Raw genomic sequence first — 13,139 nt, 5'->3', positions numbered from 1 at the left:
CGTGCATGTTCCTAAATATTCCAATGTGATGTCGATATTTTGCAAGCAGTCATAAAACTTCCAAACAATGTCATTGAAATAAAATTGTGCGTGATATATTTACCAACAGTTCACATAATTTATCATGAGACTATAAAAAATGTTTTTTTTTATTCATCTTTTTAGTGCCCATAAATTCGTTTCAATAAATAGCGTTTATTGAGACTAGAATCTTCGCAATTGTATTGAAATGTGATCTTTGATCTTTGTCATAATAATGACAAAGCTTTTGAAAAGAAAAAAAAATTACATTCACAAGATACTTTTATATCTGTGCATATATTCCACAATACGCCACATACTTTATTTTTATATTTTTGACAATTATTTAATATATTGTATTGTTAAGAAATCGTACTATCAAGAAACATGTAAATACCTAACAAATGTTATAGAAAACCAACTTGATAAGATAGACTAAGTAAGGTAAACTTACGGAGGTTGACATTTAAAATAAAATTAAAGTTATTATACATTAAAAATATAGGTTCTTTTCATCTCTTTTCTTACGACGAGGGTTGACACATATCTATTTCAATGATCCTTTTGTTTATCGAACAAATTCTTTAGAAGAAAAGATAATATTTCACAAAAAGGTTATACGTCTAAAATTATTTCTATTTAAGGTGTGCTAATTTTGTATTCGTTTTTATTTCCAACCTTATTGAATATTATTCTAAGCGAAAAAGAAAAGAAATTGAAATAGTTTAATTGATGTCCTAAATCTTTTGCTACACGACATATTTATGTTTGCAACAATTTATCAACCTACGCAGCTTCAACTAATGGTCGTACTATTGTATTTTAGGCAACTTCTAGCAAAGGTTATGGAACATTAAAGTATTTTTTACAATTAATTGAAATTTAAATTACATGTTGCGTGAAGAATGATTTGGTCATCATCGCCTTTTATAACTTTTCTAAGGCATATTTCCAAGTTTTTTAAATAATATATCGCATGTTCTTCGCATCGTAAAATGTAAATTTGATCTAATGCTTTGTGGCGAAGGAAATCATGCTAAGAAAAACAGTGTATTTGGTATGAATATGTGAAACATGCATATCAACCATTGAAATGGCGTGGTAAAGTAAAAGCCAGTCTTCTTCGCAAAGGGGAGGCCTTAGCCGAGCAATGGAACATTAACATTTATTAAAAACGTACAGTACGTTTTATATAAAGTAAAAACGATAGTGATATTATTAAATTAGTAAACAAAATCATAAAATCCTGTTATATTTAGGATGATAGAGAGAGACGCTTACTAATATTTGCTTTGTTTATTGTTATAAATTTTCTGTCTTCTACAAATAAGGATTTTTGCAAATTTTTATAGAGAATATATTTCGAAAGATTTAAGATTTATATAAAAATGACATTCAGTATGATAATACTTTTGTTGCCTAGAGTGGTTAATTGAAAAATGATTATTACAAAATATTATAGGATATAATGAAAGACAAATGTTTTTAAAACTTTAATGGTGGTAAAAAATATAATTTTCAATAAGAAAGAGCTCCATTAGGTAAATAAATATTCGATATATTTCTTTATAAAAATGGTAAATTAATTCTAAGTTAACATAATACCAATTAAAACGTTCGGTGTATATAAATATTTTTCTAGCTATTTTAAAAACGTCAATCAAAAGATTTCGTTTAATTATATTTTAAGCATGTTATTATAATAACATCACACAAAGAAAATACATAGCACCGTAACATGAATGTAACTAAACCTCGTTTTCACCGTAACATGTTTCTGAAATTGAGATTTCTATATATTTCTCAGGCATAAACTTATTCAGAAAATTGCGAACAACAGAGATTCCAAGTTCTCTGAATGCTAAGAACACGCTGGAAAAATAAATTTAAGACGCCACAAACTGGTTCAAAGGACTGCATTAAATTTCCCTTCACGTAAACAAAAGAGTTCGAGTCTTCACTTTCCTCGCCAGGCTTTCGGGTTTCGTTGAGATTCCATTCTTTCTGAATTAAACTTTCCAAAGCGAATTAAAAAGGTAATAGACTTATTTAAGATGTTAAGCTTTGTTAATTTTATTTGATTGATGATTATATTGTATTTATTTCCATTATGCCTGAAGCATATTATGTCATTTTAATTTACGAGGATAGTAAAAAATATAAAGAAAAAATAGAAATCGTTATGAATTTTTAAAAGTTAGTAATTAACGTTCAGTAACCATTTACAAGTAATAATTCTTTTACTTAACGTATAAGATCGGCTTCAGCGGCTTTTTCTAATAACTCAAAATCAATTTGTTTATTATACGATCCATTAGCGGGTTTCCGACTATTCTTCGTATTCTGTTTTATTTCTATTACTGAAATATTTAGAAAAGAAAATTTCGTAATATTATCCCGATTGGAATTACTGTCAGACTTTTAAGCCCGTTAAATAATATACATGGAATATTTACATATTTTCTGTACATATGAATATGTACAGACAAAATAGTCTTGCAAATTTCTTATCATCATTTCATATCAACATTTCTTATCATTATTAAAATATTTTCAAAATACAAACTCGTCAGGAGTCCGAAATAGGTACCGCCCACATAGTGCTTGTTCTACCCCCAAACCACAACTCTTATTAAAACAGTGTTCCAGTTTGAAGGTTAGCCAGACTAATTACTGCCCAAGCGACATAACATCTTAGTTCCCAAAGTTGGTGGCGCGTTTGCAATGAAAAAAAAGGTAATAGTTCATACAATGCCAATGTTTATGTTCAGTGGTGACTACTTACCATCAAGTGACCAATTTGCCTGTCAGCCTACCTACGTTAATAAAATAAAACAATCCGGAAAAAACCTTAGTAGATTTTTATTTATAGCATTCTTGTCAACAGAAACGTGCTCGCCGCTTCAAGAATCAAATCCTGTGCGATTTGCACTTTGCGGACGTGGCGCTGATGGAGTGCAGCGACTTCATGCAGCAGTTGCGCAGCTTTAAGCCCCAGTCGCTGGGCTGCGCCGTAGCACGGCGCAAGTCTTCCACCACACTTATCTTCCCGCTGCCACCACAAGCGTGTTCAGGTAAAATTGTTTTGACAGCATCACTTGCTTAAAACTCTTTAGACTTAGACTAAGTCACCTAAAAACCTAGAAATGAAATATAACGATTATCTTCGTCAATAAATGAGCAAACTAAAACATTTTTTCAAATTATTCTATTAATATTATTTTTAAATCGTTCTATCATACAAACTCTCCGGTTTTATAAAATAGTATCGTTTAACATATATTTGCTAAATGTCGAAATAATTACATCTAACGCTTTCTCCGAAGGTTAATCTTCGTTGAAACTGTATTTCCTAGACTTAGTACTTACTTAAGTTCCGCCTGTAACTTCTACCTTTGCGGACTTTGCGAAGCATTTCATAAAACTTTTAGAAATTGCTATTACGTACAAACTTATAGCTGAAAGTAAAATATAAGTTAACATAACTCAAAAAATAATCTTACTAAAAGGTATTACACAGATTTTAATTGACCTTAACCTAAATCATGAAATACTGTAAAAGGTTTGCTATCTGCGTGAACAGGCCCTAAGGTTCTTCCAATTTTCCGCTTAATTGACACAATAAAACGTCAAGCATTCGCTATACACCTTTTAGACAGTTCCAAACTCACGGAATGGAATAATTATGCTCAATTTTAGCAACATCGAAATGAAAATTTTTCTCCAACCTTGGGGCTAAATTACGGCTCGGTTAAGATAATTTAATATTCTTCCTTATAATTAAAAACATTATTATTATTAATATTTACTGTTAATTTAGTTTAGATATTAAAAATTAAAGCATGTATTATATAATAATGGTTTCAAGATAATAATTTTCTTGCAATTGTCATTGTCAGAATTTTTGAGTTCTGCCATCAAATGCGGCTGTTCAATTATTTCAAGAATATCTGTCACTGCCTTATAGCTTCTGTAGGCCTTAATCAGATTTGAATGTAATTTTACTAGTTAGATTTGCAAGCTTCTGGTAGGGGGTTTCAATAAATACAGAATTTGAAAGTAATATTTACATTTTAGTAAGATTAAAGGTGTGAAGTTCATTAAATTATATTTTTTATAGAATAAGCTCTTCAAAGATACAAATCTCGAATGAATAGTTTTTTTAAGACACAAAATCTTTAGGTTTATTTTCACGATTATTATTTTTAATAGTTTTAAAAATGATATACATTGAAAATATCCAAATTTATCACACTTCAATTCAATATTTATTTATACCTTATATCTAAATTAAGCCGAGGTTGAATATCGGCACAACATATCTGAGTCTGTTGTTTTCAATGCTATTCCATTGTTAAATTCGGCTAACACTCGAGCTCAGATTTCTATTCATATACTGCATTGTGCTTTCAGCCTCCGTCGGCTAGTCAATAACTGTCAGACTAAAATGGAGGAAACATGTTCACTATTGAAGCCTTTGTTTTGTAATAGTATTGCTAATTTTTCTACAAGTCATAGCAACAACTAATTATTATCATAACTCACTGGTCATATACAAAAGCTAAGTCTAAATAAAAATTAGTTTCTAACAAAAGAAGCACAAATTACACGTATAACCTACTTATTTTGGTTAAGAATTAAAGTATTTTAAATCGTATTTTTCATTTTTTATCATATTAAATGAACTCCAGTGTATATAAATACTTAATACATTAAGTTGCTCAGTTTTCTTTGGCAATAATATAACATATTTCAATCGCTATTTCAAAAACATTTCTGATCTTTTGTAACATGTGTCCATGAAAATCTTCTATTCTATTCTTAATATACTTGAAACTCATTGTCAAAATAATTGGAATAGTTGACACAAAGGAGAACCTAAATATAAGGTTCATTTTGGTTCTCCTTTTTTGCCCTCTTAAGGTGAATTGCTAAGTCACTCTATTTCCCATTATACCCCGGTCAGAAGGATCACAAACCACATAAAAGTATGAACTTTTCTGACCCACGTCAAAGCCTCTTCCGGAAATTCTGTGATTCTTTTATAAAATATTAAAGGGTCTTTGGTAAACCCACTGTCAATTGTACAATGTTTTTGTTTATTTAATATTTGTATTTTTATCGCCTTGAATAGGACTTATTTTTAAAGTTATAAATAAGGTCATGTTATGCTTGAAGCTAGTAACAATATCTACCTTACTCTGTGTGGTTTTATACGGAAATATATATAAAATTCTAACTGGAATAAAAGTTAATTAAATCTATGTTAGAAAACTGAGTACTATTTTCTTTTGTAATCTTAATTTAAATACACATATTACGTTTAAAAATAAAAATAAATACTCGTAGATTTTCATAGCTTTATAAAGTTGCAGTGTGCGTTTGCGAAATACCAATTTCGTTGTATATTTAGTTTTGCAAAACCTCAAAGGATGTATTTACACTATGTCACTGCTTTATTTATATTCGTTTTTGTCCATCAAACGATGTTATTTAATATAAAATGTTATAAATAAATTATATATAAATAAGCATTACAGTGATTTCTTTTAAAATATGCTTAAGATCGTAATATTGAGAAACACTTTCAGCCTGTTGTTCGAATATCGAATACTAAGATACCAATTGGCCAAAATTGTATCACCTATTTTATTTATGTAATAATATATTATGGCTTTTTGACTGATTTTTAAAATCCATTTTGTATTATTTAGTAGAGGTTAAGGAACCTAGTAAAAGTTGTTTTCTTTTAATCTAGTATATATTAGCTGAAAAATATCAAATTAAAAATTCCATATTTAAATAGCGCGCGAAAACGCTATTTTGACAGTATGGCGTGTCAATGGGGTTGTGACGTTACTAACCTGTATTGTAATCTGTGGCACATATAATCCACATACAGAAGGAAAACGAGGTTAACAAGCAAGTGATGTCATCATAAACCGACCAATCAGGATCGTTTTGTGTCACGTGACAAACGTTTCAAAAAATGCATTTTCATTTATGGATTTTTGAATAAATTAATTTTTATTTTCAACTTTCGTTAGTAAATAACAATAATTGACACTTTATTTTTCGCATTGTAAAATAGCCCATCGGCTTAGTTGAAAAAATACACTATATTTTTTTATATTACTTCATTATATAAAATGAATCCAGTGGTAAATCCTTTTTAATACCATATTTTGCTTTTGTCGCATTATAAAGAAGATTCACTTCGAAAATATTTAATGTCAAAATAGAACTTTGTCACGTACGTGATATTAACAAGTATTTTTATTTAATGCATAGCATAGCTACCTCGATGATCTATTTGTCAGCTCATAGGTCTTTGGTTCATATTTTGGATCTAAGGTATAGGCCATTTAAAACATATTAGGTTAGTCTGTCAAGAAATCTCTCTAACAGCTTCTTCAGGAAAAAGGTTACATAAGTGTTTGCGCACACACTTGTGCACTAATGTAGTCTGAGCACTTGCAGTCTCCGTCGATCCAGTTGCTGGTGTTTACCGAAATCGATCTGCTAGACATCATCATCATCGTCATCATATATACAATAATACCAGAGAACTCTCCTACTTTTCTCTACATCGTAAAAACGGCGTTTCCCTCTATTTGTTCGCTTAGATCTTTAAAAATGGATTTTAATGGGGTCTTCATCAATAAACAGAGTGATTTAAAAGAAAGGTTTATATGTACATATACATGCATATAATAGAAAAAGAGAAATTCAAATTTCCTAGTAGTAAAAAATAAATAATTGTTCAATCTAATAGGTATAGACCCTAATTGTGACCCATGTGAAGCCGGTATGGGAACTAGTAATGTACATAATCTATTAATTTAAATATGTTTTCTCGAACGTATATTTCACGAATATAATTTTCCTATTTGATTTCAATATAACTTTAAGGTGACAGAAGTAAAGCAGTTTATTCATAGGAAATCGAGCTGCGTCTTCAAACGACATCAATAAAATTGCATTTTACTCGTTTGCACTATTCCGGATATTAAAATCTTGCTCCTCTTATAGTCTAAGAATCTCGTCATTGTATGAAAATTTATCTTATTTTTTCTTTTACACTTTGCTGTACATACCGGAAAAATAGAACCATGATAAAACAAAGCATAAATGCCTCGCTTGTCCCTGAAAAAGATTTCCTCCAACACAATTAAGAAGAAAATTAAAAAAAAAACAATAAAAAAATGAGATATTACAGCTTTAAAATCTATAACAAGAAGGGAACAAAAATATACAAGAACAAAATTCCTGCATAATACATTTAAGTGTCATTTTTCTAAAAATCTATCTATGTAGAAGAACGAAATAGATTCTTCAAAATCTTTATAATTGATAAACATGTTACTGTCGCTAATAAAAATAAAAAACATAAAGTAGATCACACATCTTAACTGATTCTGTTGTAGCAATATGATCACATTTCTGAATTTTGTAAAATGTGCAAGCGCCCAAGTTTTATCTGCAGAAATACTCATATTCTTCATCTATCTTGTAGTTCTTGTATCCCCCCTTGTTTTCCTTCGTTTTAAAACAGCGTTTCATGCTTTAAGAGTTTTTCGTTTCGTTTTGTTTCGCGCTATTCGTAAGAGATTTTACTTTCCATCCTCAAAAAACAATTTGTTTTCATATTTTATTTACTAGTACAATTTTCAAGCTTCATCTGTTGAACTCTCTTTCTCTATAAGACTTGCTTCGTGTATGAAGTTAATAATACATCACTAATTTACTTTTTAGTTTTTAGTTATGTTATATTTTACATCAACATAAAAATAACACCAAAAATTATGTTAGTTTATTAATAAGATGAAAACCCTTAACGTTCACGGCCTCAATGTTGAAGATTAAATTTGATTATCTAAGACCAATTCAGTTTCAGATATAATTAAATTACTCGATTGTATTTAATCTCTCGAGGAAAATGAGCGATAACATTAAAAACGATTAATTCATACACTTAAAATTTATCGAATATTTTAATTCCAAGTCCAATAGATAAAAGTTATTCAGGCGTCGTTTTGTTAGGAAATAAGATTTCTTTACGTAGACTAAAATTGAATGTATTAAGAATAATATAAGGCACATAAACGCACATAGAGTTCGCCACATTCTTGAACAAAGGGTTGAATTCTATTTTTTCGTCGTGATACAAGAATTATGTTAAATACTTTTTGTCCTATTCATTTTTAACCTACCGTTGATACCGTTATTGAGATATCGAGAGTGAAACTAAAGAAAAAAAAGTAATCGTAACTGACTTATTGCTATTTTTACGTAATATTTTTATATATATTTTTTGTTTTGATATAAAATCTGAGCTATTACCACCACCACATTCAGTTTCGTTCTTAAATTAAATTGGATAAACTAAATATGTGTATCATGGTTTAAAGGAAAAAGTTGGACCGTGTCAACCTAAATTGTGTTTACCAGCTCATCCTTCAGCCCTACAGGGTTAATATATTTGCGTCCGTACGAGTTTCGTGCTGTGCAAGTTTGTTTTGCATACGAAACAGTCTTTTAAAATAGTTACTTGAAACATTTGAATACAATTTTGCGGAGTTTATAGACGCCTTTGAAATAAAACAACTAGATTGAAATTTAATCTAACAAAGGAATCTAGGAAGAAAACTAACCGTACGAAGCTTTTTTTTCTTATCTATGTTTTATGTGAAAGGACAAGTCGACAGACTAAGGATATCATTGCCAATCTCTACTTTTAGTTTGAATACATATTGAATACATAGATTAGAAATGATATTTTATTGTGTGTTCCGAACTCAGCCATCCAATATGCATAATTGTTATTAAAAAAAACCATAAGTATGATACAATTTCAAATGGACAACATATCACGAATCAAGCCTTTCCTCAAATGTTAGTTTTTGGGTGATCATCTCTACGTGAATAATTTTATCATCCCTTTAATCGTAATTACTCCACATACAAAAATAATAATAGTAATATTTATGTTTGTACATAAGAGTTTAAACATTTACTCTGTCTAGACAAGCAACAAGTCATGCAATAATCAAGGTATATAATTTAGAGTACTATCTGGTCATCATATTCATCATCATTATCATCATAGCTAGATTATAAGAATTAAAGATGGTCCGTTATCCTCCCCCAAAAAAGAATGATAGACCACGATAGTTTTACAAAAGTAATACATATAATTTTCGTATATTTAATATTTTGAATATCAGTTATAATTAATAAGAAGGGTCAATCAATCAACGATTGAAACTTTATATATGAAATTCTTTATGAAATGATTTATGATTAACGCTTGAAACTTCACATTATATTCAAGTCGGACAAGACAGATTTCATAAAACAAAACGCAGACAGAGCGAGCCATATGTTATAGTAAAGCAATAAAATAGATTACAAATCAAAAGGGAAAAACCCCGTTAGTAATAAACGATGCATATTTTTTGTCAATACGTCAATAATGTTGTCACTTCTGATTTTGTATTCGCTTTTGTTGCAACACTTTAGTATTCCGTGCGGTCCTGTTCAAATTCAAAATAAACGTGAATAAGTTTAATCTTTTTTAATCAATTAATAAATAACATACATAATGCAAATGGAAAAGTCTTATTAAGCAAATAAGAAAGAAAGAAAAGCAAACATAATCTTTATTACAGACAAATAAACTTAATAAAGTTACAGTGTACAAAGGCCACATTACTTTAAGCAATCTCTTACAGACAACCTTTATAATAAGATTAATATAAGTAAGTAGTCGGAATAGTGTAAATATCCACTGTGTACCAAAGAGCCGAACTAGAAATATAAATATATACTTGAATATTCTGTTTATATCGTTATACATACAATCACTGAATTCCTCCTTCTTATGATGATGATTTTTCTTGTATATGTGTCAATGTAATGGTTTAAATTTGGTAGGCTCCGCGATCAGATAACAGAATTGGTTATTTTAGTAATTAAATTTTCTTGGTGGTACATCTTAATTCCCGAGGTTGGTGGCGCATTGGTGATGTAAGGAATGGTTAATATTTCTTACAGCGCCATTGTCTATGGGCGGTAGTGACCTATTTAATCCTCCGCCTACCGAAATCAACAAAAAAAAAACTTTTATTTATTGACAGGCAACTTGTAATGGATACTTTTTTTTAATAAAACTATAGATTCAGTAACGAATGCTTGGGAAACAATAATTGGAAATTGAGAATTAAGAACAACTGGATGCTTGAACTAGCGTTGAATTTGTCAGATAGTATTTTTAAGTTATTGTATTTATCTTGTCTTCGAATCATATGCAAATCACAATCAGAAACAAAGTTGCAGTCGTTCTTTTAGATATAAAAATATATAAGGTATACATATACTCATACGACTAAACACAATTAAGTATACAAAACCAACTAACGTTTTAAACACACAAAATTCTCCAAGCATTTTGTATGTTTTTAATTATTTTATACAAAAACAAGAACATAAACGTAACGTGATATCAAATTAAAATCGCGGCAAAGCTTGGGTTTAAGTTTGCTGAGAGCCAAAACACACAGTGAAATATTAATTAAACCTTCACATGAAATGATAAAGCATGGATATTAGAAAAAAATCCCCTTCACGAACTCCCGTGATCATTTATTCAACAAACGACAAACAGTTAATTGTTACTGTCAGTGGAAAAAGTCATCTGTACTGTGTTATATGTACTTTAAAGTAGAGTAGAAATCTGATTATTTCCTTATGTTTTATTATGATAAATATTTCTAAGCAGCTTGTGTTGACTAAAGGTTTTAGAATAAGTGAATTTAAAACCGCTTGAGTTTGAACTCATTGGTTGAAACCTACTTGCGCCGCTGTCTCAGCCCAACAGTATGAATTTTTCAGGGCTAGAGCAAGCCCGTCCATCAATCATCAAATATTCTACCGCCAATCAGCAATATTTGTTATGTACTGGTTTGAAGTTTGATAGAGCCAGTGTAACTACAGGCACAAATGACATAACATATCAGTTATCAAGGTCGGTGCCGCAATTGCGTGCGATGTAAGGAACGGTTAATAATTCTTCCAATGTCTATACGGGTGGTGACCACTTCATAACGTGGCCCATTTTGCCCGTCCGTTTACATATCTTATAAATATAATATGTATATATAACTAATATATGAGATAACATATAAAGCAATCAAATTACGATTATTAAAATGCAATGCAATATATAATTATACGTTACAATAATATACTACGACTAGCGATTTGAATTTCGAATTTAATTTCGGACATACAACATATTTAACAATATTAGTAGTGATTAATAGTTGTTCAATGTTACCTATAGAAATTTCTGCAAACAAACATAAATAGCATTGGAACGCGGGATTTGATTCAGAGTTTTGATGTTTTAATGTCACATTCATACTATTCATAATGCGACCTCGTTACGCCAATATCAATAGGTTATTTGTAGATTTTTATAACGAGCTCTGTAAATGTAAGCCTTTGCAATAATACATTTATCATTGTCAGTTACTTACCTCGTTGCATCATTCTATAAACCATTGTCTAATAGCATTTTTCATTTCAAATATACAATAATAGCCATATGACCTAAGTGTATAATAAATTTCAATGCGATCGTGAAGAGCTTGTATCTTATCGAAATTAATTATTTTTATATTTCGAAGATATCATTGACTGTCATAAAATTAATTCGTATGTCAAGAATGTATATATGCCATAACATTTCGATTTAAGTAATTTCCAAAAACCTTTACATATATATTTTTAGATAAGAATACAAACATTTCTATACATGTTTTAACAAAAGAGCAACTTTATTCCGCTATTTCTATCCAATTGTAAATATAGTTGCTGATAGCGACACATTCTTTATTGTACATTCCCAATAGTATTCGGGTTCACTTTGTGATCGGACTTGTACCGCACTTGAAATGAAAACCTTTTTCATGAGGCGGAAATTAATATTTCCTTTGTATGTTTCTCTAAGCATGATACGTAGGTGTACTGATCTTTACAAAATAAATTCTTTATGGATACTTGATATATTCGTGGAAATATTTTAACAATTTTTATACTATTTTCAATATAATTATCTCGTCTATGTTTCCTCCTGTGATAGCTTCTATATGAGAAATTATTGCCATATTATGTAAAATCTTTCAAAAGTTTTACTTTTTTGTGACTAATATTATTTTTTTTAAACAAATGTTTGTGTGTGTTTGATATTATATCTCTATAAATCTAATAGCCAGTAAACTAACCCAAAAAGAGGAAAGAGACTTTTTTAATTATATAAGTAATACTGTCCACATTTTTTAAATAATATTAATCAAAATTGTAAAAATATAAGTATGAAAAGAATAACATTAAATCGGTATATCTAGTTCATATTTATTATTAAAAATGTTTTGTGAAAATATTAATCCTCATTTCAATAAAAAATATATTCATTGATATTATTTTCTGTAAATAAAATTGGCCTTTGACATTTGTTTGGTGCCAACAATCACATTAAAAAAAGAGCGTCTGGCGAATAAATCGCATGGCTCGATACCGATACAATAATGTTAGTTTGAATTTCATTATTTAAATTTAAAAACAATGTCACTGACACCATTATTTCATCCCTTGTTTGGTTTGGTTAGGTTAGTTTATAATATAATAGAATTCGTGGGTTTAATATGTGACATAGTTGTTTATTATATGTATATATTAAGAACTATTTTTTTACCATCTTTACATTTCTTGGTATTGTAATTATACATATAATATGTTTATATAATTGTGTTTTGTGTACTTGCGTAAAAATTAAGTGCAGTCGATTAAAGAAGCACCAGCGAGAAGACCTTCAAAGACCGTTCAGTTCACTCTAAGTATGAACGCCAAGCATATTGATTAAAGTTTGGTGTTCTACCTTACAGTGAATTGCGCGTTCAATATCATCAGGACCGCCGAGAGAAGAAAGAAAAAGAGAAAATACAAACCCAATATAAGAATTAAGTTAATTATTATGTGTATAATTGTGTGGATAATGATTATAATTAATTATTTTCATTATGATATTCCATGTAAGACATTTCATATGAGAACAT

General features: G+C 29.4%; 1 protein-coding gene across 1 annotated transcript in view; it reads left to right on the top strand.

The window, feature by feature from the left end:
* LOC125068913 overlaps positions 1 to 13,139 on the top strand; it is a 70,481-nt gene that overhangs the window by 15,765 nt on the left and 41,577 nt on the right. Inside the window, exon 5 of the mRNA XM_047678289.1 lies at positions 2,909 to 3,095. Coding sequence (XP_047534245.1) covers positions 2,909 to 3,095 — 187 coding nt within the window. The remainder of the gene's footprint in view (positions 1 to 2,908; positions 3,096 to 13,139) is intronic.

This window comes from Vanessa atalanta, chromosome 14 (genome assembly GCF_905147765.1).
Source record: "Vanessa atalanta chromosome 14, ilVanAtal1.2, whole genome shotgun sequence".
Lineage (NCBI taxonomy): Eukaryota > Metazoa > Arthropoda > Insecta > Lepidoptera > Nymphalidae > Vanessa > Vanessa atalanta.
This window is presented reverse-complemented; position numbering and strand designations above follow the sequence as displayed.